Consider the following 27,278-nt stretch of genomic DNA (forward strand, 5'->3'; position numbering starts at 1 on the left):
CGGCCCATCTGCAGAGTTCCCCAGCACGTGTATGACCCATAGGCCCCCGGCGACAGTGTGGAATAGGTAGAGTAAATCTTCAAGAGCCTGGTGGCATTCAGTCACCAAGCCCCATTTCCCCAAACGTCATTTCCCAGCTTTACTGGGATATGGTTGACAGATAACATTGTATAAGTGTAAGGTGTACATCCTGGTGATTTGATACATGTATATATTCTGAAATGATGACCATCATAGGTCAGTTAACACATCCATATAATGTGTGTGTGTGTATGTGGTGAGAACATTTAAGATCTACTCTCTTAGCAACACCCAGGTATATAATACGGTGCTGTGCACTGTAGTCACCAAGACCATTTACTATACTCCATCTTTATCAGCACCACCTTCAACCACATCCCCATCACTTCTCACCTACAGGGGTCTCTGAACCCACATCCTTTCCTTCACTCCTAACACTTTCAATTATTTTTCCACACACTGGTCAAAGGGACCATTTTCCAAACACAAGTGGTCATATCGTTCTTCTGTTTGAAATCCTTTAGGAGCTCCCGATTCCTCTGAGGATAATGTCCAGAAACCATGGCCTGACCTTCGAGAATCTTTAACGTCTGGTCTGCCCCTTCCTATACCTCTGGGCAATGTCCGGCTACTCTATCCCTTGGTTACTAAATTCCAGCCACTTTGGCCTTCCCACAATTCAACTGAGTCAAGCTCCCTACTATGCCATGGGCAACCTTTAAGCTTCATTTTCATTGACCACACCCTCCTCTTCACCTGCCAAGTCACAGCTCAGATGGCACATCCTCCAGAACACCTCCCTGATGCCATGATCAGATGTGATCACCTCCTAACATGCTCCCAGGGCACTTCACACATCTCCCCTTGATTTCATTTGCACATACATGACCATCTGCTTAATGACTCCCTTCCCAGCTAAACTAAAAATCCCAGGAGTCTAGGCCTGAGGCCATCCCTTTCACTGTCGTATCTCCAGTGCCCAGCAGAGTGGCCTAGTGGCTATTCAATAAATATTTGTTGGCTAAACACTCCATTGTTAATGCAAACCAAACCTCCACCCCTGGAGAAATATTTAGACTAGACAGAAACTTTCATTACCAACTCCAGGGGTAAGAAGGGAAAGCAAGTCTTAGGGCCCAGCGTGCATGGAACATGGGATGTGGTAAAGCTGAATGTAAGGAACGGTGAATGCCGAGTTAAAGGCCTTTCAGAGGTGGTAGGCTCCAGGGGCAATTCTATAAATGTTGACAGACACCCACATACAGGAAAAACTGTTTACCGTCTTGAGATTTACAGGCCCTAAGACAGCCTGTGAATCAGTTGCACATTCCTCCTGTCCCATGGGTGCCTCCCCAAATGCAGGGAAGGGCAAAGTCCCGGGGTTCAGAAAAGCAGGCACGCAATGCATGCAGCCAACAAAGCTTGCAGTGTGAGCCAGGGCAGGGCCCTTGCCACGCTCTGCGGTGGCTTCTCAGGCTCTGGAGAGGCCACTCTCTAAAATGTATAACAATGGGGGGCACCATATTATTACGTATGCACTTCTCAAGTAAGTCCCTTTAAATCTCCCATCCACCCCAAAGACTCCGACAACTGAGCAACACACTATTTCCTATTAAGGGAACAAATTCTGCTTTGGGGGTCACAAAGTACACCCAGCCGTCCTGATTCGGCTCGGCATCCCTGAGGGTTACCTTAATGTGGTGAGTTTCACCCTCTGGCAAGCTGGATGGACCCTTTACCGTCCTGCATGTTCATATTTGGTTACCAGGAATTTACAAACACATTTCCTACGCCTATACATTTATTCGGGTAATTGATCTTCCACCTCAGCCATCCTCTGAGGAATTGTCAGCGCCAGTGTTTGACAGAAATCGCCCTCTCTGTGCGGAGGCCAGGACTCTGCCAGCACACCGGATCCCAGACTCTGCACGAGGAGTTAACAAGGAAAGGAAAGCAGCTCCCACTTCCACCTGAGAGAGTCCTCCATGGCTTTTCCCTTAACTATCTATAGCACAGACAGTCCTGTTCTGCAAAATTAAGCCATTTAAAGGGACAATGGAAGCCGACAAGATGAATGTCTTACACTTTGCTGTGAGCGGAGACTGAGGTTGGTGCCAAATCAGAATGAGTTTCGTAGGCCTCTGAAGGATCCGCAGGGGAAGCCAGTCCAGGATTGCACCAGGCAAAGGACAATCACAATGGACCCAATTCACATGCAGATGATGGTACATCTATTGCACCTGATCCCTCAGCTCCCAGATGGTCTCCTGACTGGATATCAGGAAAGATGCTAAACTCTGGGAAAGGATTGGCTAATTCCCCAAAGTCCTCCTAATTGCAAAATACCTTGCTCTGGCCAGTCCTCAGTCCTCAGTCCCCATGACCTCACGGCAGCAGTTGTATTGCTGCTATACCCTCTCCTGGATACACATCCTTTCCTGGCTCCTGGAGCCCAAGCCTCCCTGGGACTCTCCTCATCCATTCCTTCAACATGCTCATCTCCTGCATTTCATCCTGAGTTTTAGGGTATTGCTCACCTTATGCTATAGCTTCAGGTACCTCTTGGGATCAATTTGTGACAAACTGTATCTGTATCCCAACTCTCCTACACTGCAAATCTATATCTAACTGTCTTCTGTACATCTCCATCTGGCTGTTCCAAGAAGCACCTCAAACTTAAAGTGCGCCACATCTGCTCCTCCCAGCCCTCATCATGCTGATGAGCAATGCCTGATCGCACAGGCCCCATCCCGCGGTCCAGCCTCGGATCAGCCCTCTCCTTCAATTCACTCCCACATTCCATTAGATGGGCAATCCTGCCCTCTATCAACCTTCACCTTCTTCCTCTTCTTCCCCAGGCCCACTGAGATGAACTCAGTTCAAGTCTCTTGTCCAGATTACGGCAACAACTTCGTTATTGATCTACTGCCTCCCCTCCACCCCTGGACAACATCACATTAGTTCTGCAGTCATCTTTCTAAAACATATATCCAATCGTGTTGATCTGCTTTGGGACCCCAAAGCAGGGCGTTTCCAAACTGCTCCTATGACAAAAGAACTTGAAGCACGATTCTCAATAGATGCTTATTTATTTATAAATTATATCCACGAACTAGTCTAAATTATAAGTCAAATGTTTATAGAGTTCAATTTGTGCATCTTGGACAAAATAAACAAATTTTAATATTTTTACCTGATCCCAAAGAATTTGTACACCCTCTGGGGTATTCACTCTGTGCTCTGAGGACAGAGAGTAGCATCTATGCCAATATCCCCAGCAGAGAGGATGAGGTCCAACTCCTTGGCCTGGCATTCAAGGCATCTCTCAGTCTAGCCAGAACCCATGTCTTCGGACACATCACCCAACTCCTCCACCAGCCCAGCTTCACCCACTAGCTGCTCTTCTCCACATCGTGCTCTTCATGCTGCGATAGTACAAAAACCTAGGCTTTGTGGTCACGTCCCTTCCTGCCAACATCTAGCTCTGTCACCTGGACTCATTTTTTACACCTTTCTGGGCCTCCACTTCCCTTCTGTAAAATGGAAATGAGAATGCCTATACTTTGCAGAGTTGTTCTAGGTATTGAGTGAGGGGAAGTGAAAAGTGACACAGGGCCAGGCACAGAGGAGAGGCTTCCGAAGTGGGGCCTCAGCGTCGCAGAACGGGAAGTTCTATTTCATGTTGTTCCCTCTACAGGTGCCCTTGACTCACGATGGGATTACATCCCAGTAAACCACTGTTAGTTGAAAATATAATCATTTGAAAGGCATTTAATATACTAGCCTATCCAAACATCATAGCTCAGCCTAGCCTAGCATGAACATGCTCAGAACACGTACATTAGCCCACAGTTGGGCCAAGTCATCGAGCACAATGACTACTAGGCAGAGTATCATTTGTTCACCCTTGTGAATGCGGGGCTGACTGGGAGCTGCCCAGCATCACCAGAGAGTGTCCTACAATGTATCACTAGCCCAGGAAAAGATCGACATTCTAAATTCAAAGTAGGGTTTCTACTGAAAGTTTGTCACTTTTGCACCATTGTCAAGTTCAAAAATGGTAAGTCAAAGCATCATAAAGAGGGGACTATTCGTACTTGGTTCTCTTTTCTCCCATGGGCAGGCTTCTTAAATGCCTTTCAATGTCTAGTTTAAAACATCATCTCCTCTGAGAATTACCAAGCCTCCTGAGGTTTGTCACTCAAACCTCTCTGCTCCCAGGAACCATTTGCAAGCCTCCATTGTCATATACTGATGATCATTGCTTTTCCAGGGAGCTAGGATTTGATTGCTGGTCTGCCCATCTGTCTTTCCCACTAGATTATTGCCACTTGAGGAAGTCTGACATTCGTTTCAGAGTTCCCAGCACTCAAAGTCCCTAGCACAAAATAGGTGCCCAATAAAAGTTTATCAATATCCCCACATGCAAAGGGGAAAGAGGGCTGTTTAAAAATGCAAGTGTAGGCACATTTCATGTTATAATAAGGGGACTTAATGAAATAAAATGCCCTTTCCTGTGTTTATAAGAAATGGGCTGTTAACCGCCCCGCCCCCCTGCACTGTAGCAACTCATAAAGCAGATAATAAATTAAAGGGAAGTGACTGTTTGACAATATCCTTTGATGACAGTTTACTCTTCCATCCTGATCCGATGCCAAATTAATGATATCATGAAATAATTCCATTAGCTGCAATTGTGCAGTTCACTGAGCCATTACTGTCATCGAAAAGTGAAACTGTATTCAAAACCCAAAACAGAGGCTTCCATAGGAATAAATGGCATTAACATGCAAACAAATTACATGCAGGAGACACAGGACTAGCGATGAAACCAGCATTCCGGCCCAGGCTCAGCATAAACAAATGAGTACATTTTAATATTTAGTCATACGTGAACAATGAAAAATCATACTGGCAAGTACCTCCGAGTTAAATTCATTTTTGTTTAAAAGGCAGAGGCTTATGCATTCCTCCACCTGCAGGCGACACTGAGCACCCTTGAGCTTTATTCAGACAATCTTGCCTCCTAACATATTCATGACCTGGAGGATAAACTAGCATATGATATTTACATAAGAAAAAAACTGAGCTGGTGGCTGGGTGAGGAGGAGGCTGGGAATGGGCGGAATAAAGCAAGAGGCAAAATAAAAAGGCTAACGGGAGCCTCCCAGAGCATCCTGGCGCTGAAGGCAATTAGAGAAAGGGCGAGGATGCCTGGCCCTGGCAAGGGAGCCAGACGGACTGCGCACTGCAGGCCTGAACCGTGCCCTGTGGGGCCTGTGCTAGTGGAGCTGCAGCCCCAGTGCAGGCAAACCACGGCCTGCCTTCCGGCCCCCAGATGAAGGCCGGGAGCAGGACCAGGCTGGAGACACTGTTGCGCCCATGGGGATGCTGAGTGCATTTCTCTTTTCCTGACCAGTGAGTGTGAGCTCAACTGGGCTGGCCCTTTGTCAGCTCGTCTTTACTCATCCTTCGGGAGGGTCCGTGGATAGAGTCACGGTTGCCTGGACAGCTTTGCCATATTGGTAAGGACGCCTTTCCTGAAACTCCTCCTAATCATCGCTTTCTTTATTGAAACCCTCTGTGCTTGGGGATGATCACACCTGAGCCGGAGCAGCCTTGTGCCTCTCAGCAGCCCTGCCAGCATCCAGGAAGCCCACATTTCCGGGCAGTGCGGCTCTCTCCCGGGACAGCCCCTCCCCAGCCGACCCACATTTCGCCGGGCATGGCCCAGAAAAGGTTCGGTTCTTAAGTTGGCTTCATCAGACGAGGTCCAATTATGGAGCCTGGCTCTGCTGATGCTTAGCTGTGTGACCTCTGAGCTTGAATCTAAGCCCCCATTTCCTGATCTATGAAAGGGAACAGGTATTGACCTATTTCACGTGGAATGAATGCCAGCCACGTGCCGGGCGCTGTTCTCAGTGCGTGGGATACAGTAGGAAACAAAGCTGACACTCTAACAGGGAGAGAGCAGAAACAAAAGCATAACTAATTGTATAGAGCATGTTCACGTGTGATTGGTTCTGTGGGGAGGAGAAGACAGAACGCAGGGGGGCAGGGCAACAGAAGTGCTGGGGCAGGGTTTGCATTGTAAATAGGGTCCTGAGGAGACATGGGAGCAAAGATGTGAAGGAGGCCAGGGTGTGAGCAAGCAGGTATCTGGGGAAAGGTGCAAAGGCCCGAGTCAGGAGTCTGAGCCTCAGCAGGGAAGGCGTGTGAGGCTGGCACGGAGTGAGGGGGGAGTAGGAGGAGATGTGCTGACATGAGATTCTCCATGGGACTTTTGTGAAGACTGATGGAGACAATGAGTGAAATGCACTTGGCAATAATAATAATCGTGGGCACCTGCTGTTTGACAGGCACTGTGCTAAGTGCCTGCTACATTAGCTCATTAGTCTGCACACCAGCCCTGCAAGGGTTTTTACAGGCCTCTTTTACATATGAGAAAACTGAGCTCTGGGCAGATGAAATAATTCGCCCAAGGTCACAAATGCTAGTAAATAGTGGTGCTGGAATTCAAATGTAGAACTCAAACCCAGGGAGCCTAGCTCTGGAGACTGTGCCTTTAACCACTGAGCTGACTGCCTCTCATCAGCACAGGCGTGGGGTGGGGATGCAGGTGGAGAAGGCGTTTGTGGATGGCAGAGCAGCCCAGGAGGCTGGGATTACATGGAGAAGGAGGAGGGCTCTGGAACTGCATAAGCAGGTCTGCAACAGAGCAGAAGGCATGATGCAAAGGACAGCAGAGCAAGCCAGGAACGGAGAGCTGGGTGGCTTGGGCCACACAGAAGTGGAAGCAGCAGACATAAGCAGGGCCCACCCAGTGTGCCAGCAGCAGACCAAGGTGAGTTCATGGGGCCGTAAAAGCCCCTTCATTGTGGACCTCAAAGAGCACAGACACCTGGTAAAGGTATCTCCTCCCCTTAAGAAATGAACAGCAAGAAATGTGTAGGATAGCATGGTCGGTAGGCCAAATCTGGAGAATGAATCAAGAAACAGACCTCCCTCTTACTGATTTAAATCTGAGACTCTGAAACCAGCACCCTGTCTCTCTCCTGGGTGAAGACATTTATTATGCCTGTGGAATAAGCACCAGATACTACATGGAGAAGTTTTGTACATGAATCTCATTTCATCATCAAAACACTAAGAGCCTGTTGATCCCCATTTATGGATGAGGAAACTGAGGCTCAGAGAGGCTGGGTTTGTAAGCCAGGCACTTACAGAGATAGAAATGTGATCCCGCCAAGGCCTGTCCAATGTGAACACTAACCATCACTGAGCCAACTATTCAACACTAATCATCACCCCACACTGCCTCCTGTCCCATAGCCCACGGAACTGCAGTCTCGTTGCTACATGCCAGCAGCAGAAAGAGAGCTAGCCAGTGCCCATAATGCGGATCAGGGACACACAGGCTGCTATTGACTCTGAGTGATTCCACGGCTCAGAAACCCTGGGGATCAGCTCAGCTGGCTGCCTGTGCTTTAGGATAAAAGGCACTGCAAGGAGTTTTGTACAGAAGCTCAATGCCTAGAAGATAATCGTTTCAGCTCTTTCTGAGTGTTCCTCGCTCTGCGCCATAACGCCCATGGGCTCAGTCATTCCAGAAAAGCTTAGTAGATATTGGTCCGATTGATGGCCACCCAACAACTTTGGCACACGTTCCTACAATTTAAGAATTTCCCATATTTGTAAGCTGGCCTCCCTTTGGCAGAAGCTCAAATGGCTCTGCCAGCCTCCGTTGCAGCTACGGCACAGGTATGTGCCCCGAGACACCTGTCCCAGACTGGGACTCAGGACCTAGTGACCCAAGAAGAGGGGCCAGGAAAATCGCTTCCTTTGGCTGTGATAGAAATGAATAATCCCCAAAAAGTTCCCATTCTTGTCACCATCTTCTCTTCCTCCCTTACCCAACTGCACCCCGGAAACAGATCCAGGAAAACCCCCAGCCCTTGCATGTTCATGTGCAGTATGTGCAAAGACAGATGGCCAGGGAACAGCCGATGGGAGCTGGACCCGCTGCAGTTATGCACACGAGGAAATAGGACAGAGGAATGGCAGGAAACAAACACAATACCAGACACAATAAGCCCCCAAAGCGATCATTGTTACATTTTTCCACCAGCTGGCTAATAAATCGCAACGTGTTGAACCTTCTCTTTTCCAGGTTCCTAAATGAAATGCTCTCTGAATATAGGGAAAATCCCCCCACTACTTCCCAATGTCCTCAGAATCCACTGGAGGGCAAACCACTGCTGAAGATTCGAAAATGAACAAGACACAGGGAATCTACCTTCCCTCAGCATGAGGTCCTAGACCAGTGGTTCTCATCCTTCCTAATGCCGCGACCCTTTAATACAGTTTCTCATGTTGTGGTGACCCCAACCATAAAATTATTTTCGTTGCTACTTCATAACTGTAATGTTGCTACTGTTATGAATCGTAATGTCAATATCTGATATGCAGGATGTATTTTCATTGTTACAAATTGAACATAATTAAAGCATAGTGATTAATCACAAAAGCAATATGTAATTATATATGTGTTTTCCAATGGTCTTAGGCGACCCCTGTGTAAGGGTCATTCGACCCCCAAAGGGGTCGCGACCCAAAGGTTGAGAACCCCTGTCCTAGACGCTCCCTGCAGATCTGCCTACATGTATGTTCATGAAAATGGATCCAAGATTATGCCTCAGTTACCTTAGAGACATCTCTTCTCACAAAATTCCTTCTCGTAGTCCCCCAAATGGACTTCATCCGGCAGGCAGTTCTGACTGTCAATGGTGTTTTGTATGCTATGCTGGGGATACAGTGAGGGCTAACAGATCACCCACGCCTGAAGAAGCCAAAAGTCACTTCGGTTCCAGCAGCACTGAATTTACTCTAAGTGAAGAGCTAGGTGCCCTGCAAGATGACACGCCTTGAGGCAGAGAAGAAAGCAAAGGTAGAAATGCTTATGGAGGGAAGAGACAAAAACTAAGAGGCAGAAGACGAAGGGAGGAGGTAGGAAAAGGACAATAAAACAAATAAACTAAAAGGAAAAATTGGGCAGAAGATATGATAAATGAAAAGAATTTGTCCTTGTAGATCTGAAGATCTCACCTGCAAGATGAAATAAGATATCCTTGCCTGTTCATCTAGAAGTACAATGTTTGAGTCTTTGAACCCCTCCAAGAAACTCAACCCTTTGAAAGACCCACAGTTGTCTTCTATTTGGATTTCAAATAATTTACAAGTATCCCTCCAACTTGCAAGAATACCCCTAATATTTTAATTAATGCACAGTCTCTGCCTTGACACACTGACAAGCTAGAGGAATTGAAACAGATACTTCATTTTTAGAATAACCTAAATGACATATGTTTTGTGACATGGTGCAAAACACTCATCTCTTTCTATTTATTAACTGAAATCTCAAAGAATGTTTTGAGAATCCCAAATGATTACCCATTTCAGATGCCTCGTCGAGTATAATGCCATCATGGCCCATCCATCATCTTGATCAAAATGATGATTACAGACGTCTGCTTTCTTTGGTCCAACTAAACAAGTGCACATCAGACATGGCGGACCAACCCATGGTTCCAGAGGTGCACATGTGACCACCACTACACAATCTGCATATTAATTCCCCTGGTCACATGGTTTAAGACCTTAGCACATGACCCATCAGAGTTCTTGGCATAGGATTTTGCTGAAACAAGGAACCTAGAATTGCTTAAGCCAATACAACATGAACTTGAGATTTCAAATAGCTTCAACTTTGGAAAACTTGCCTTAGAGAGCAACCAGCCAAAGGAAAGCAGAGCCAAAATCTCGAGAGATAGAGACTACCCCAATGACAGTAAGCATCTGGATCCAGCCATGCCTGAGGCTGGAATTTTCAATAATGTAAAATATAATAAAGTCCTATTTCTCCATAAGTCAGTTTGAGTTGAATGTTCTTCATTTGAACTGTTAAGAATCTGGACAATACATTCCCAGGATGTTTCCCTCTTGTATCCCATCACACACAACTAACCTGATCATATGAAGCGCTGAAGAGCCTCAAATCACCAATTGTGTTCATTGGATGGAGCATGACCCTACAACATGCTAAGATTTCTTTTATTCCCAAATAAACTTACAAGGAACAATGATTACCTATTCCTAACTCTCTGTGTTGGGTTTTTGATTTGTATTTGATGGGAGGCTGGTGGTCATTTTGTAAGAGAGTGTCTCCCGTGGCACAATGTTGTATCCCAGAGGAATTGCAAAGCCAATCAATCACCCTCACAGAGCAAGTACTCACTGAGAAAACAATGTCCTCGACCGAACGATGAACTTGAACACGTATTCCAAAGCCTTGAGGGTTCTGAGGATTGGTTCGCATTGCTCCCCTCTGCTGGAGGTATCCAAGTAAGTCTTCAGCACCGTCATCAGTTTCCTGAGTAAGGGATTATATTTTCAAAATACGTTGCTTCCCAACCCACGGCATGGTAATTCCTTTGCTCAGTAAATTATAAGGCTTTCAATCAAAGGTTAAAGGTGGTGGTACAGCCAAGCTTACTCATTTACAACCATAAAAATAACGCTGCTTAAAATTATATTTAATACAGAGAGTGAATAATTATTTCCTGCCTCTAAAAAGCCAGAAAAAAAAAAAAAAACTAGTGAGGAAGGAAAATCTTTTGACTAGAAAAACTAGTCACAATTAGAATATGATTGGGAATAATGGTGGTGATAATGTCTTTTTCAGCTTTTTCTTCCTGCTGAAAATGTTCTTGTTATACCATGGAACTCCCTTGATTAGGAACTTTCCATGTTTCTTCATTTCCGGCAAGGCAGACTTCAAACTACTTGATCTCCTTCCAAGGCCCCTACACAAACTGGCTTCCACCAACCTCCCAGCATCATCTCCCTTCTGGGACCCTCAGTTGTCTATACCCAAACTATAGTGATCTACTGAGCATGTGCCTGTCTCCTCTGTAGCCTTTGAATCCCAATGTTTATCGCAAGTAGCTACTGATAGTTCATGGAAGGGAGGGAGGGAGGGAGGGAGGGAAAGAAGGAAAGGAAGAAAGACTTCCATGTACTTCTGCCACTGTATTCACCTCAACCGATGGGTTTGCATATTTTTATTTCATACAAATAACCGAGGCACAAGTTGGATTTTCTCAAAAAAGGGAGAACTCACACAGACTAGTGATAAAAGGAAAATACTCAAGTTCCTTGTGCCCTAGGCATCCTGGCAGGGAAAGCAGGAGGCACACAGTCACTTACTTATAAGCCAAGGTAGCACTGAAATGCTGTTGAATGTAAGCCTCCAGAACGGTGTTGAAATGCTGGAATTTCCGGTCAGCAATGAGTCCAATTATGTAGATCTAAGGCAAAGACAAAGAATCAGTGTTTTCAGGACAGACCTAGGGCAGGAAGCCATAGTCACATGGCATAACCGAACCCCTAGCAAAAATTTTTACCCAGGAATTAGCTCGCTAATATATCTTTAGTCCTTTTCATGAAGGTGGTATCTCTCCTAAAAAGTGTTTCATGCAGTGTGCTACAGAGCATTATAAGATACAAAGGTTTCTTGGTGAGATAAGTTTGGGAAATCTCAGGTTGTCATCCTTAGACTGCCTTCTTTATTGCAGGACTTATCAGAGTCTTTAATATATCTATGTGCATCATGACTCTCCGAGAGGGCCATGCAATGTTCAGCACTTCCCTGAGTGGTTGAACAAAGGATCTTTTTGTCAGAGAACATCTTTCCTTCGAGCTAGCTTTCCAGGCCCTCTTGGGAAGCTCTAAGTCACAGTTGTCTCCAAGCAACCTCTTCATAAACATAAATGTCACTGACATAAGGGATTAACACATCAACACTCTGCTGCTCACTGATATCCCCTAATTCAAATGTTTCTTATGTTTATTTTGACATGACACTGAGGAACGTGAATTAGGACAGCAAGAGAAGGAAGAGACCATTTGGAAAGAGGGAAAGGAGAAAGATCTGGATGGCATACCCCCATGAAAGGTTCTGGGTAGAAAGAGTGAGCGTAGTGCTCTGGTGAGTTGGAGACCATGAAGAAAAAGAAGGGAAAGGATACTTAAGATACACTGTGGGTCCTTCACAACCTGACCAGAGACCAGCTCCCTGCATTCATGGAAAGCCAACTCGGTTACTCATGGTATCCAGCTTCATGTACTTTCACCCAGTGCCACTCTGACATCAACACTGAAGATTCCCCTTTCACGCATTCTGCCCAGGCATCCACTCCAAGCTAATGAAAGGGAACAGCAGCTCATTCACTGGCCTGGTTGCCTAACGTGACAATTCCTCCAAAAGAGTCATGAAAAGGGCCACAAGAGCTAGACGTTCTCAGGGTTCTCTCAGTGAGACACACATTGATGTCTATGCCACAAACCCATCCACTCCCTTACCAAAGCATCAAAGACGAGGATGTCATACTCGTTACTCTGAGAATGCTCCATCATGATGTTGAAGAGGGCATCCAGAGTATCTTGGAGAAACTGGACAAAATAATGAAGGGTGCATTAAGAAAGAGTGTAGGTGACTCAGAAATCCACTTCTCAGTGTAGACCACAGAGACTGAGAGCACACATCCACCATGCGCCATGGTCAAGGGGTCCAAGTTCACATGAACCAGGACTCGGAGCACCCCACCTGTCCACCAACAGAAGCACAGTGATAAAAAAAGAGCCAACTACTTCTCCTGAGCATTGTGTGCAGTGAGATAAGTCAGACACAAACATGTACATTCTGTATTACTCTATTTTTATGAAATTCAAGAATAGACAAAAGCCCATCAATGGTGATGGCAGTCAGCTAAGTGGTTATCCCCGAGTGGGTATTGACTGAGAAGGGTATGAGGGAACCGACCACAATGCTAAAATGTTCTGTATCTTCATCTAGGTAGTGGGTACATGGGAATGTACATGTATAATAATGCATGGAAGGGCAAAAGTAGGTTTACAGTTGTTTGTATAGAAGATAATATACTAATTAATAAATAATAGTACAAGAATAAACTGTGTGTTTTGCATACTCACAACTGTAAACTTCCTTTTGCCCCACCCTATACGTTGAATTGTACTTTTAGAATAAGTGCTCTGTACATATTTTATTGTTTATGCATTATAATTCAATTAAAAAAAACTTTAAAAAATAATGCAAAAAGGAGACAGTGGAATTCACTCCCAGATGTCTTCTCTAAGCTGCTCAAAAGTGACAGACCCTATGAAAGGCTGTTTGGGGAACCTCTCTGCCGTCGGTGAACCAGGTAGGCAGGTCGATACCAACCATTTAAAGAACTGATCTGGACATTCAACCATGTTTCTGCATGCATGGGAAATTAACTAACGTGTGTTACCCCTCCCTCCTAAGGGGCGGGTCAGTATTTCCTAGAGTCCTCAACACACAGAGCGACCGTATAAAGATGCTGAATCTCGGAGCTTCTAGCTGCACCAAGTTCCTGGTGGAAACAAGATTACCCTCACTGGGACCTCCAGGAAACACTCGCCCCAAGTCATGGTGCCAGAGACGAGGGTGGCTTTCATTAGACCTGAACTTCAGACGCTGTATTCTCCACCACCAGGTGGACGTGACAATACAGCTGGCATTTGCATTTTTTCTGCTTGTTTCACTTAAAATGTGAGCCCTGGTGTCCTTCCCATTCTCGTGTTTAAAGCATAATGCCCTCCAAGCTGCGGAAACCAACAGTACTGTGTTATTTCTGACAATAATGTGTAGGTAGCACTAAGAGATCATACTGCTACAGTACTTTATGACAACAAAATTAATAGTTACCTTTTAATGAACTTTGTATATGTCGTGTGTTTTCGTTCAATGATTGGGTACTCTGTGTGAGAGACTGTGCTGAGTAATTTTTAAATATCATCACCTTGAATGCTCACAACAACCCTGAGAAATATGTCCTATTCATACTATTATCACATGGAGTTGGCAAGCAGGTGAGCTGGGATCTACACCCATACTGATCATTTTCCAGAAACTGGGCACAAAGATACTTTTCTGCAACTTCACATTCAGTGTCATTGGACCAAATCATCCCCAGATTTCCCAGTAACGAGAAAAAGCTGTCCCATCCCCTTCAACACTTTCCTCCCCCGCCCCCCAAAGCCACTCGCGATTCCCAGCTCTGTTACTAGTGGATGAATACCGACCTTCACCACCTCCTCTCCATCCACAATCTTCAATTTCTCTAAATTCTCCTGCAGTAGTTGAGGCTTCATTCGCCACTTGAGCAAACCCAGCAAGCCCACTAGGACAGAGTGCAGACAGGTACAGTTACCATCACTGGGTTTGTGCACACATACACATGCATGGCACAGGCACAGGTACACACATGCACATATGCATGCACACACACACAGGCATGCACACAGGCACACACATGCACAAGTGCATGCACACACACACAGGCACACACACAGGCACACTTATATGCATGTGCACACGCACATGCACGCACGCACCCACACTCACACGCACACACCTACCGTTCTGGGTGAGCTTTGTGGAGCACACTAAGGTGGAAATGGAAAACACATCCCGGGAGCTGACGGAGAGCCCCCCAACACTGCTGGAGCTTCGACTCAGAGTGGCCCCCTTGTTTTCCATGTGGTGCCGATATGAAGGCAGAGTCAGGTAGGCGCTGGCATCCTCCATCTTCTTGCTGTCCCCCTGGAAACAGCACCTTGTTTACCTCCCCGAGCCAAGGGTAGACACCCAACATACTGAGCTTGCAGTGGCCACATCACACATTGTAAGGTGGGGAGGGTCGGAAATCATGGGGAAGCCATCGGAGAAGTAATGACCACCTACTAAGGCAGAGCAGCTTCTCCAAAAACAGGCAGGAACCCAGGTTACATTCATGGAAAAGGGGTTGATCAGCCAGTTAGAGGTTCTGTGGACATCATTAAGGGCAAAAGGAAATGGAAAATTTCCCAGATAGGACATTTGCATTCATCCTAATTTTTCTGAGATCTTAATACACATGTGCCCCAGCGAGATAAGGAATCAGCCTGAAGAAGTTGATATTAGCAAAGGCCCTGGAGTCTGAAAGTCCGGAGATCTAGGCCCTGTGCTACCACTCACAGGTCTTTGTCCTGTTGGATACATCCCTTGGTCTCTCTGTGTCACATTTCTCACGATGAACCTGAGGATTCATCATGTTACCTGCTTCCTAGACATTTCAAGCAGACTAAATGGCAGTAATGCACAGAGCATGCTCAGAGTGATACGTGTGTGAGCCCTTGGCATGTGAAATGAAAGAGTAGATGGGAGCATAACGAGCGTTAGGATTCACGGAGCCTTATTCTGAACTAAATGTCACACTGAGTGCTTTATGTGCCTTAGTCTGTTTCATTTAAGCTTCGCAACAATTGTAACTGTCGATTACAATTAACCTCATTATATTACCCTCATTTTACAGGTGAGGAAACCGAGGTTTAAGCAAGGTGAGTAATTTTAAAACTGACCGCAATTGGGACTCTACCCCCAGTGAGTCTGCAATCTGTTGAGAAAGAATGGCGTTTATGCCAAGAGCCACCTTGATATGTCCCAGATGACAACGCAGAGGCTGCACAGAAGGAGTGGAGTGGTTTTTGGAAAAGTCAGAGAGGCTCAGAGAAGAGGATCATGTCATAAAGCCTTGATGAAGTTGTATGTGCCATGCGGACCTCACACAAAAGAGCAAAGTCAGCCTCCAATGTTGAGAAAGCCAAGCGCAAGGGTCTGATGCCTATGCCCACCTCCTGGCCTTGCTGTTTCGCAGCCACAACGTTGCCTACAGCCAGGAGCTAGCAGAGGCACCAGCTGTCACAGGGGTCGCAGGGAAGCATGCAATACAATCAAGGCCACGCCTCTCACTTCTCCAAAACATCTAAGTCTCGCCATGCAAAAACAACGATAGCTGACATCTGTACCCTTTACACACGGCCCTTTCACAAGGGTCATCTCACGGGCTCGACACAAATATCACCATCACCACTGAAGAAAAGGAAAGTGAGACTCAGGGAGACATGTGAGATGAGTTCAGATTTGGTCAGCAGCGGGATCGGGACCCCAAATCCTACTATTCCCCCATTAGCTACAGGGAGGCGTCTGTCGAATGTCTACACATCCCACAGGTCCTTTCAGAGTTCACATTTTGCATATATTGAGTGTTCCATGTACCCACCATTGTCATATTTCTATAAACCGTCTCATGTACTCCTCACAATTATTCACTGAGAGCTCATAGATGAGGCAACAGAGGCCCAGAGAAGTTAGCTTCTGTACAAGGCCACACAGCTGGTAAGCCGTGGTGTGTGTGGTCCTGGGGTCCCTGTTGCTAACCACGGATCCACCCTACCTTGTCCCCTTTGCTTCCTGCAGCCCCCTCACTGCAGAGTTGGTTCCAACTCACTGTACCTTTAGGACAACCAGGTCGTGGTATCCATCCTGCAGAGTGGTACCGTCTTCCTTCATCAGCTTCACGTAGGACATGGCGAAGTTCTTTTCTCCTTTATCTTTAGCTGGGAGTAGCATTGTGAGGTCAGGAAAGAGGAGGACACATGGGCCACCCGGCTATCCCCCTCCTCTCGCCCCAGATGCCACTTGGTTGTACTCACATTCCAGGGATGACCGATGTCGAAACATGAATCGCAGATGGATCCTCTGCATGTCTTCGATGGGGACAGCCACCTCCGCAGGCAGAAACCAGAGCTCAGGAGACCATGCGTTACACGGTCCTCCCCAGTCTCCTCCCGCCCCCCCCGCCCCCCGAAAGGGCAGCCTGGCCATGTACTGGAGGGCCCTGCACGCTGATTTATTACCACCCACCCATCAAGCCTGATGAACTGTAAATAAATTACATAAGGACTAGCTATGAAAAGAAAATAAAGTACCAAATGTAATCCATTTGGCAAATTGCAATCCCAGCCAATGAAAAGAGATCTGTAAATTATAGTGAGGGGAAATGAATCTCCCCAAATTGATATCAAAGTCACATAACTTCAGCCCAGGGTTTGATGTGCTGCAAACTGCACACCACACACTTTCCTGGCTCACCACAGGAGTTCGGGCAATGGCAGCAGGGCTTAGCAAATTAGCAATAGTCGTTAGGGGGCGTGCTTGAGGACCCCCATTTATGAAAATTAATAAAAATGCTGGAATCCAATAACATTTGAGTAAATCTCCCACAAAGCCTACAGCTCTCTCTGTAATGTGCAATTCAGGCCTCAGCAGAGAAGCTCAGCGAGCTGTGAGAAACCACTTTGGTGTTTAAAAAGGGGCACGTTTACATTGTATAGTAGACCATTAAAACACAAACAGATGCATACTTGGGGCGCTTTCCACTCCAGAAAATGAACATGGAGCCTGCAGAGGTCCCCATTTGGGTGTTTCAGACAGAACACAAGACCTGAGGGCCTCATGGGCAGCTGCAGTCCACTCCATTCTCTCCTGCACGCTGAGTGGTTACTATAAGCTACAATCATGTGACGAGGCCCTGGCTGTGCTCGTGTAAGTCCCTGCAATTCAAAGAGCCTGTGGCCCCCATGGGGCGGCGCCTAGTTATACCAGATGACCTGCCCAGCTTTGGGGTCACAAAGCTATGGAACCAGGGGGGTGTCTGACTGTGCACAAAGTTTACAAGGACCAACAAGGAGGTATAACTGGGGTGCAAGAGAACACAGAGAAGAGGACACCCCCCGCCCTGGTTCAATAGCTTGTGACCCCAAAGCTGGGCAGGTCATCATTTTTGAGAAAGTGAGTACAGGGAGACCCATGAGGGGAACAGGAATACAGGTGACCAGGCAAGGACCTCAGGGTCTGCATATACCTCTGAAACTTGAGTCATGTGAACGTCTGAGTTTGGGTTCAGAGCACAGGGGAAGTCAATCCTGCTGCTCGTTACAGGCAGAGCTATTTGAAGCTGGGACCAGGCTTCCCTGTTCCCTGAATGAATTCCCAACTCTTCCTCCAGTGCCTGGCTTTCCCTTCTGCTTAGTGTGACGATCTAGGAATGTGAATATCTGTGATTAATGCCGCTTCCCTCTGAGGTCCCTCCCAGAAGGTTATCGTACAGGTGTTAGGTGGTCTTGTCACTCCTCACTGCTGATGTCACGACACGGCTTCGTGGGCTGGGTACCACCCACGAGAGGACCATCTGACAACTGCACGGTGGCCAGGCCCTCGGCCAGCGGAGAGAGAGCAAGAGAGCCAGAGTGCTCACCCACGGGCCCGCCATTTCCACAGCCCGGTGCACCACGGACACCTGTGGGGTATTGCTCCAGATCCCAGGGAGGTGCCTCTGAGCCCCAGATATGTATTAGCTGCTATTATTATAATGTATTATTATTACCTTGACTGTTTCCATCCACCGTGGCTGTTTGACTTGATAGTACACTACGGACCGATATTCATTCATAGGCTTGTCCCCTGCTCCCACGCAGATTGCATTCTGACCGAAGAGGGGGAAAACAGAGAGAGAGAGAATTCTACAGAACTGCCCTTTTCTGGGCTTGGATAATTTTGGTCCCAAGGCCGAGGCTGGCCTTAGGACCTGGGAAAACCCTGCCTCTCCCAGCCCTCCTACCAGGTACCCACATGGCGTTCTACACTACAGATGTATATGCATGTCCCCAGGCCCGAGGGTGACAGATGCTTAACTGCAGAAATCCTATTACTTGCATTCTGGAGACCGCAGGAGCGCGCCAGGGCGGACGCAGAGGCCCTACTGCAATGGTGACCGGTCCCAGAGTCCCTGCTCGCTGCCAGTCTGATTAATCCTATTTGTTTCCTGAGTCTGACTGTGCACAAAGTTTACAAACAGGCTCCCATCAGTCAGGCAGTTGCTGTGCTGATGGATTTCTGATGCTATCACACCAAAGTGCCCGAGGGAGCTGGGAAGGGGGAGGGAGGAGCTCAGGCTTCAGACAGACAGGGGCATAGGGGGCTGAGGCAGCCCATGGTTAGGAAGCATCTTCCAGGAACCAGGCCCCTCCTGAGCTCTGGGTTATGGGAATAAGTCAGATATTAAAGCTGGCATGAGGGTTCTGGTCAATGGAGGGATCATTAGATGGGCGCACATATCACTAAGCCATGCAACGTGATGACAGACACATGTATTTGCACAGAGAAGAGGCATTTGAGTTCCAGCTGAGGACTCAGGAAGGACCTTGAAGAAAAATTCCTAGGCTCTGAGCAGAAATGCACAAGGATGTTCTGAGCAGAGTGAGGGCAGAGCAAGCATACCTGTGTAGGCTGTTTATTCCTTGCCATAAAGTCACCCTCCAAGTAACAGGGATTACCTATCCTTTTTTAAAAAAAAATTCTCACTCAAGGATATCATTGATCTTTAGAGAGAGAGTAGAAGGGAGGGAGGAGGGGGAGAGAGAGAAACATAGATGTGAGAGAGAACATCAACTAGTTTCCTCCTGCACATGCCCCAACCGCGGCTCGGGACCGAACCTGCAACCGAGGTACGTGCCCTTAACCAGAATAAAACCTGAGCCAAACCAACAAGGGCAACAGGAATTACCTGTTTATGGAGTATACCAACCCCTGATTCTCTCTCTCTGTTCATTCTAGTTATTTGACCACCAAACAAATCTGAGCCAGGATCACCCAGAAGGGGCCTAAGTGGGGTTCTTATACAAGAGCAGCAGATTTTAACCTCCAGTCTATAGAGACTCATGGATGTGAGGATTGGGTTTGCAGCTCCAAACCCCCAAATTGCAAAACTGTGTGCCTCTGGGCATTTGTATCGTCTGAGAGTCCAGGCCTCTCACCAGATTCTACCAGATTCTCCAATAGATCCTTGGCACCAAGCCCACCTCCCAGGACTGAATGACCCAGCTGGCCGCGTGTGGGCCCTGGGACACCTGTGGGAAGGAGAATCCCGCCCCTCTTGTGGCAGAGCGCCCACTTTACTTCCGAGCCACAGGGAAAGCAGGAGCTCAGTTTAATACTGACGGGTCGTACTTGCAGCCAAACGGAGTCTATTTCAAAGTAAGGATACAGTGCCCTTTCAAAACTGATCTCTAAAAACAAAAACAAGAGCCTAGTAGGTTTGGCTCCATGGATAGAGTGTCAGCCCGAGGACAGAAGGATCCTGGGTTCAGTTCTGATCAAGGGCACATACCTTGGTTGCAGGCTCGATCCCAGGCCTTGGTCAGGGCAAATGCTGAAGACAACCAATCAAGGTGTCTCTGTCACGTCAATGTTTCTCTCTGTGTGTCTCTCCCCCTCCCTTCCACTCTCTCTAAAATCAGTGGGAAATGAATAAATAAATAAACAAGTAATCATAAGGAGAACCAGAGAACTGGAAATAAAGAAAGACACACATCTCTTCTACTTCTCACAGGGAGGAAGCCTTTCAGAAATTCTCGGGGCAATAAACTAAAAACATGCTTCCAAGCTTTTTCTAACCCTTCAAAGAGTGCATTTTGTCTAGCATTGTGCTAAGTCCTTTCCACACCTGATCTCACTTATTTCCATCTTCATAACCACCTCTGACGATTACCATCATTATCCCCATTTCACAACTGAATAAACTGAGGCCCTGAGAGGTTAAGTCACTTGCCCACAAGTAGCAGAGCTGGACTACATCTCAGACCCTCTACTCTTTGCCCAGTGTTCCTTCTAGAACAACCTAGATGCTTTCCAGCCACCCAAGATTTATATTTGGTGACATTTATGGGCTTAGAGTTTCTGTAGCTCCAGTGAATTCCATCTAGCTCATAAAATCTAAAGATACACATCTATCTCTGGTGAAAGTAAAATTGCTGTATGGCAGGCAACAGAATCCCACAAAACTGTCCTGATGATGAAAAAAAAACATTTTTAAAATTTTATGTATTGATTTTTTTTTAGAGAGAGAGAGAGAGAGGAAGAGAGAGAGAGATTACTTTGTTGTACTACTTACTTATACATTCATTGGTTGATTCTTGTATGTGTCCTGCCCGGGATCTAACCTGCAGCCAACATTCTAAACAGCTGAGCTACCCAGCTAGTGCCTCAGATGATGAAAAATTTTGATTGCCTAAGGCTGGAGAAAAGTCTCAGTATTATTCTGAGAAAGGCCTAAGACCCTCAACCCTTCAGAGATAAATTGGACATTGCCAAATGTGTCTAGAGAGCATCGTGATTGGGACTGAGCCCAGTTTTAGGGAAAATATAGATTTGTATATGTCTCAAGTAAGCCTGTTCAATAATTTTCCCCATTGCCTACCCCCGGAACCCCAGTTAACAGTCAGGAGGCTCTGCTGACTCCGTCAGCCGAGCACATCTGAGCAGGAATCAGGAAGCTGGAGGCTTTAAGGCTGAGTTGGCCTTGGCAGGCACACTTCAGCAGGAGGGACCTCAGGCTCATAACACAGGCCCTATTTACCTTGCAGGAATCACCCTGAGGAACAAATGTCACCATGGATGGGAACGCGCCAGAAAGTGTGCCACACCTATGAGGCCACCTCACGGGGAGATGCCTATGAGCATCCAGCAGGCGGGAGTCAAGCCTGGAGATCGCTCTACCTTTCCAGGAAAGATGGCCAACGGTAATGAACACCTATTATGTAGATTACCTCACTTGATAGTCACAAGAATAAGGTGCCACTGCTGGCCTCATTTGCAGGCAGAGAATCTTATAGGTACAGAGAGATCATGCAACTTGTTCAAGGTCATCCTGCTACTCTGAGCTGAGCTGGGCTTTGAGCCTGGCTATCTGGCCCCAGAAGGCATAGTCTTAACCACGACACCACACTGCCCCCCACGCCCTACCTCCCACCTTAAGCTGGGCATAAGAGCAGAGGTTTCTCAACCTGGCATCTGAGCCTTTTTTTGATTCTCCTTAGACTTGCTTCAGGCATCCACATTGGATTGCCCACTTGAACCCCCTGGATTCATGCCCAGGGCTTCACCCTGTAGTAGGTCTGCCTTCTCTTAATGTTTTCCTTTCTGCTACCGAGTACTGCATACCAGGTACCTTACACCTACCATTTTGTTTAACCTGAAATCTGACAAGAAGGATTATTATTCCTCTTTTATAGACAAATAAACTTGCCCAAGATCACACAGCTGATAGGAGAGGCTTGGATCTGAACCCTGAATGTTTGAGCCCAGAGCTCACCTCATTAGCTTCTCTCCTATGGCCCTTTCTGAGCAAGGTCGTTGAGACCCCAAAGTGAGCCAATGACCAATATACCCCACTGTCCTCTGGCCCCGCTCCGCCAAGGGCCTTGTGCCCCTGGAGCAGGAGGAGAAGTCGGTATCCCTAAAGGGGCCCGTTCCCACAGGAGCCCACCAGCGTCAGACAGGAGTGTTTGAGTGAGCCGCCTGGCACTTCATTAGGCAGTCATATTGATTTCTGCAAAGAGAGAAAGGCAAGCCTCCCACAGGCTTCCTTAGCAATTTTCAATAGTCAGTCAACTGAACTCCCCCATAACTTCCCTAGTAGATGAAACTGCAAATTATCACCACGACCCACAGCTGCCTCTCCACCTCAGCCCCAGCATGCGTGCTCCCGTATTCATCTGTGAGAAATGCGTCTATGCCGCCTGGTGGGGTATGACTTGAAAGGTAGCAGAGATAGAAGCAAGAATGGTTCAGAAACAAGGTAAGACACCTTCTTTTCTGTTAACGCTTCTTCTAATTTGTCATTTGGCAGCATTGGTGGCAAGGGTATCAATGGTTTAAAAACTGAAGCCAAGGTTAAAAAGTTCCCCAACAGGTAGCTGGGTAAAAATAACTTAAAACAGTGGTCTGCACATTCGGGGAAATGCAAATTCCCTTTCAGATAAAAACCCTCTACTCTTCCTTTATGTTCCTTTCAGCAATGTGTCTCTCACTTATTTTATTTTTCAGCAAAGTTTCAGAATCCAAAAAAGAAAATGAGTTAAATGCCTGTATTTTGCTCAATTAAATATTAATTAACAGAGCCAGTCTCTATGAACAAAAATGCAATTGTGGGGATTTCCTTAAAGTTAAAATAGATTTTGATAGAATTGGTTACTAGCCTCATGTTAAAATGAGAAATGACTTGGGTAATTTTTTAGATGGATAGACGTCACAGTGAAGTGTTTAAGAGAGCCAGAAACCTGGAATGAATCAAAACCCCCCTCTGCCTCATACTCACCTCATGACCTTGGGAGAGCTGTTTAGCTTCCCGCTCTGTAAAGATGGGGTAATGACGGCAATGCATCATGCTTACCGGGGTACCTGGCACGTTGCAATGGCTCTGTAATGCTAGTTACTCTTAGGTGGAGGAAGGCAAGATCTGCCTGAGCTCAGGCCCCAGGCGAGAGCAGATGACTTATCGACACTCGCACCACATCCCACTGTGCTATCTGATCACCTACTGCGGCCTGAGAGGAGCATTTGCCCATGCTGCCACTTCCGCTGAGAGCAATTTTATTTTCAGCTAAGTGTTCCGAAAGGAGAAATTGAGACACAAGACCCTCCCACACACCGGACACAGCTGCTGACAACCTTAGAGGAAATGTAAGTAAATAGATGTAAACACACATGACAAATATTGTAGAGGACATATGCTGTCTAAATATTTATAGCAACGTGCTTTGCATTCTTGCATACACTCGGCCAGCCCTCTGGAGACCAATTTACTAATGAGGCTTTCCACCAGAATCTGGCTGAGCGCTGGGAATTTAGAGCAAGTGCTGGGTTGTCTGTGTTGAGCGCATCCTGAGTCTCCACCAGCCTAAGGCTCTGTATTGATCTTTTTTTTTCTTTTTTGCCATGAATTTTGCCTGAATAAACCAGCTCATGTTTCAATGAGAACAACATTTTAACTGCAAAGGCTAACCTATGGAGTGAGGCCAAGCAAAAAGAAAAAGAAAAAAGAAGAACGAGCAGTCATGAAAGGAGAGGAACAGGCATTGAAGAGCTGCTTTGCTGTAAAGAAATAACAACCCCAGGTCTTATTATGGGCTACTGTGCTAACCGAGCTCTAAGGTGTAGGTCACATTACTCAACACCATCCCGAAGGCAGTTGGCATTGAGAGAGCAGAATCAGGGGTGGGAAATGCAAATCTTTACTAGCAGAGGCCCCCAAGGGGGGCCTTGTCACCCAGAGCGACAGCAGGGGTCCTTACAGACAACGTTTTGCCATCCTCCGTGCACACACACATGATCACTTCCATGTTCCTCTGTGTGGTCTTGTTGTACTTGTCAAAGTCGCCTTGTAGGAGAGTGATGTAGATGTCGTTTCTGACATCCCCTGAGGCAGAGGGAGAGAGAGAGACAAGAGTTGGAGTCTGTGCAGCTGGAGGGCTGCTGATTAGAGAGGAGGAGAACAGGGGGAGTGAGCGGAAGTTCCCTGCCTTGATGTCCATTAATGAAATTAAAATCAGAACTGCTTGGAAAGGCATTTCACCTCATCGGGGAGGCGGGAGCAATAGGTAACAAGGGGATGGAGGAACACTAGGAAATCAGTTGCAAGGTGGGGGGGCGGGGGGGGGCGTGGTAGGATGGTCAAAACTGGCCATGTATTTCTCTCCATTGAAATCATTTAATTTTCATCCTCTAGTGACACCTTCTGGGAAGGCAAAGGAAAGCTCCAATTGAACTGATCCAGGCCCATTAATAGCTACCGTGGACACTCACTGATCTTTTACTCTGTGGAAGCGGAGCATTGCTCATGCGTCCAAGGAACCCAGGGTCGGGGATGAGGAGCAAAGGGTCTTCGGGGATGGGGGCAAGAAGAATTGAAGGGGAATCACAAGAAACTGAGGTCTCAGGTAAAGCAGACATGAAGGAATGACAATACAGGCCCCAGTGGCTGTGGCAGGAAGAGAGGAAGTCAGTGAGAACAGTCGTGGACACGAGGTTTAGGACAAAAAGGAAACTTTTCAAAGAATCTCATGTAACCTCAGTTATCTTCCTTTTATGACAGACACATTGGGAAAATGTTCATAGTAGTGGTTACTTCTGGAGACAAAGTATTAGGGAGCTTTTAATGTTTCACTTTATACCTTTTTAAGCTATTTGAACATTTTAAAGCAGGCGTGAAGTCCTTTGGTAATAAAAAAAATTGTTTAAAATTTGAAGGGAATGAATATTCTCCCCAGAAGAATGGACTTATTCTATATGTAGCAAAATAGAAAAGATGTCCATGCTAAATAGTTAAGCAGTGAAGTAAGTTACTTTATATGTGAAGAATATGAAGTAATGGTGTATAAAGCATATAAAGGACAGCCCCACTTGTGGGGAGAAAGTGCATGTGTATATTTATGTGTTTGTGTTTAGTATGTGAATGCGTAGATTTCTGTAGATACAAAAATTGTTTTCAGTGGTGACCTTCAGGAAAATTTAGAAAAAAGCAGTAGAAAAGGAAGGAGTTGATTTTGTAAAAAGAAAGGATTCAACCAGCTGGACCCCCACCCCCCACCCCCCGAGGAAAGGCCAGACCTGGCATGATGATCTCGGGGAAGCCCAGCTTCCTGGCCACCACGGTGGTCCTGTCCACCAGGTGGGGGTAGTCCTTGCGGATCTGAATGATGTCCCCCACGAGCATCTTCATGGTCACCCAGAGGCCTGGAAGGGAAGGCTCACCATGAAGAGCCAATTTCTTCAAGGTGTTCTCTCAGTCTCACCCCTCCACACCACCACCACCACCAGCTCTCCCTGGGTCTCCTTCTGAAGGAGAACACTGGAAGCAAACATCTGGAAGCAGACATCAGCAACCAGGCATCTCTAGGTCTGAATCCCACTGGTTACTTCTAGCAACATCAATGCCTGTCAAATGGCCCCGCCTCTCTGAGCCCAGCCTTCATAAAGGGCATGATACCATGTACCTCACAGAACTGTGGGAAGGACTAGATAAAATAAGGAAACATGTGCAAGTGCCTGGCATATAGGAGGTAGCCAGGACATAGGAGTCCCTCTCTTCCTATGGGCACTAGGACATGCCTCCCAGCCTCAGGAGATGTGGTTTCCGTTTCTGTGGGTCACACGCCCCCATTCTTCGCAGTGGTCTGTCTGGAAGGAAGGCTGTCTTTCTCAAGGCTCAGATTTTGGACCTGTTTGTTGAAGAATCAGAGGCTCCCAAGCCAGAGGCAGGCCCAGTCCACTTGGCGAATTGGCACTGTACCTTGCCCTCCGCTGTCTCCCTTGCAGGTCGTGACTTTGCCCAACAGACTGTGCAGGAAGTCATTCTCAGCTGTCACCCTGCAAAGAAAAAGAGCACAAACACTCACAGGAGGCCCTCATGCGGTCCCCAACACAAAAGGGTGTGGCTTAAGAGAAGGGAGATAAATGGGAAATCTCTCACGGGTGGAAAGGAATGAAGTGCTGCTTCTCTTCATCACTCTCTGCTTTCCCCTTGACGATGTCTGTTATATCCATAACTAGAAAAAGCAGAGAAATGAACAGTGTAAGTCCTCCTACACCCAGGAAGGGATGACAAAGGGATGAGACTGTAGGGCAGAAGGCTGGGGCAGGAAAGTCTAAGAGGGCAAACCAGTGTCAGACAATACACAGACATGTTCATAACATGTAGCACCTGGCCACCTGCTGGGCAAAGGAGGCTGGGCATCAGCAAGCCACGGAACCATCCGGGAGAATGTGGGTTAGCAGAGCCAAGAAGAAAGGGTCAGGGTAGTGACTGTGGAATGAAGCACTTGGTTTTGGATTTGACGTGTATGTATTGCACGTCTACTGTGCCTACAAAACCCGAGAGTGGTGACTCGCTATGGGATCTGAGAATCAAATGAGATCTATTCACCCTCTTTTCATAAACATGCTCACAGCACAGACACATAACTGTCGGAGCTCTGAACCCTGTGATTCCAGAGGGGTCCTGGATCCTCAGAAATTTCTTAACTCAGCCACTAAAGGTCTACAAAACCAAGGTGAAGAGCTCCGGCATTGGAGCAGGGATATAGAAACGATGGGGGTGAAGGGAGGCACTAAAAAAGCTAGTCAGGTAGAGCGAAAATCCTAGTAACATGACATACCCCCACCACAGCAGGCCCTGGGCAGGGAGCCCCTAAAATTTCTTGAGTAATAATTAATCAGTGACTAAATCTAGCTCAAGATGTGAGTTAAGGAGCCGAGAAAAGGCGAGGAAGTGTTATTTGAACCAGGCCAACATCTACTCTCTCCGATTAATACACCCCCATGGTCCATTCTCTGTGAGCACGATTTGGGTGGAGCAATCTCCCTCTGGCTCCAGAGTTGTTCGTATGAACTGGGCGATCAGAGGACCACACACCCCTGGTCAGGGTAGATACTCTGG

General features: G+C 46.9%; 1 protein-coding gene across 4 annotated transcripts in view; it reads right to left on the reverse strand.

Moving 5' to 3' along the window:
• DOCK2 (dedicator of cytokinesis 2) overlaps window positions 1-27,278 on the reverse strand; it is a 372,626-nt gene that overhangs the window by 280,749 nt on the left and 64,599 nt on the right. For all 4 annotated transcript variants that reach the window (XM_070414430.1, XM_070414429.1, XM_070414433.1 and 1 more), the window contains 12 exons: window positions 26,313-26,388; window positions 26,133-26,209; window positions 25,451-25,576; window positions 24,136-24,260; window positions 18,390-18,488; window positions 16,657-16,729; window positions 16,457-16,560; window positions 14,542-14,725; window positions 14,206-14,303; window positions 12,442-12,531; window positions 11,287-11,387; window positions 10,316-10,450 (listed from right to left, as the gene is read on the reverse strand). In XM_070414430.1, coding sequence (XP_070270531.1) covers window positions 10,316-10,450; window positions 11,287-11,387; window positions 12,442-12,531; window positions 14,206-14,303; window positions 14,542-14,725; window positions 16,457-16,560; window positions 16,657-16,729; window positions 18,390-18,488; window positions 24,136-24,260; window positions 25,451-25,576; window positions 26,133-26,209; window positions 26,313-26,388 — 1,288 coding nt within the window. The remainder of the gene's footprint in view (window positions 1-10,315; window positions 10,451-11,286; window positions 11,388-12,441; window positions 12,532-14,205; window positions 14,304-14,541; window positions 14,726-16,456; window positions 16,561-16,656; window positions 16,730-18,389; window positions 18,489-24,135; window positions 24,261-25,450; window positions 25,577-26,132; window positions 26,210-26,312; window positions 26,389-27,278) is intronic.

The sequence above is a fragment of the Myotis yumanensis genome, unplaced genomic scaffold, assembly GCF_028538775.1.
Source record: "Myotis yumanensis isolate MYYU_CA2020_CCGP unplaced genomic scaffold, mMyoYum1.0.hap1 SCAF_5, whole genome shotgun sequence".
In the NCBI taxonomy this organism is placed as follows: Eukaryota; Metazoa; Chordata; class Mammalia; order Chiroptera; family Vespertilionidae; genus Myotis; species Myotis yumanensis.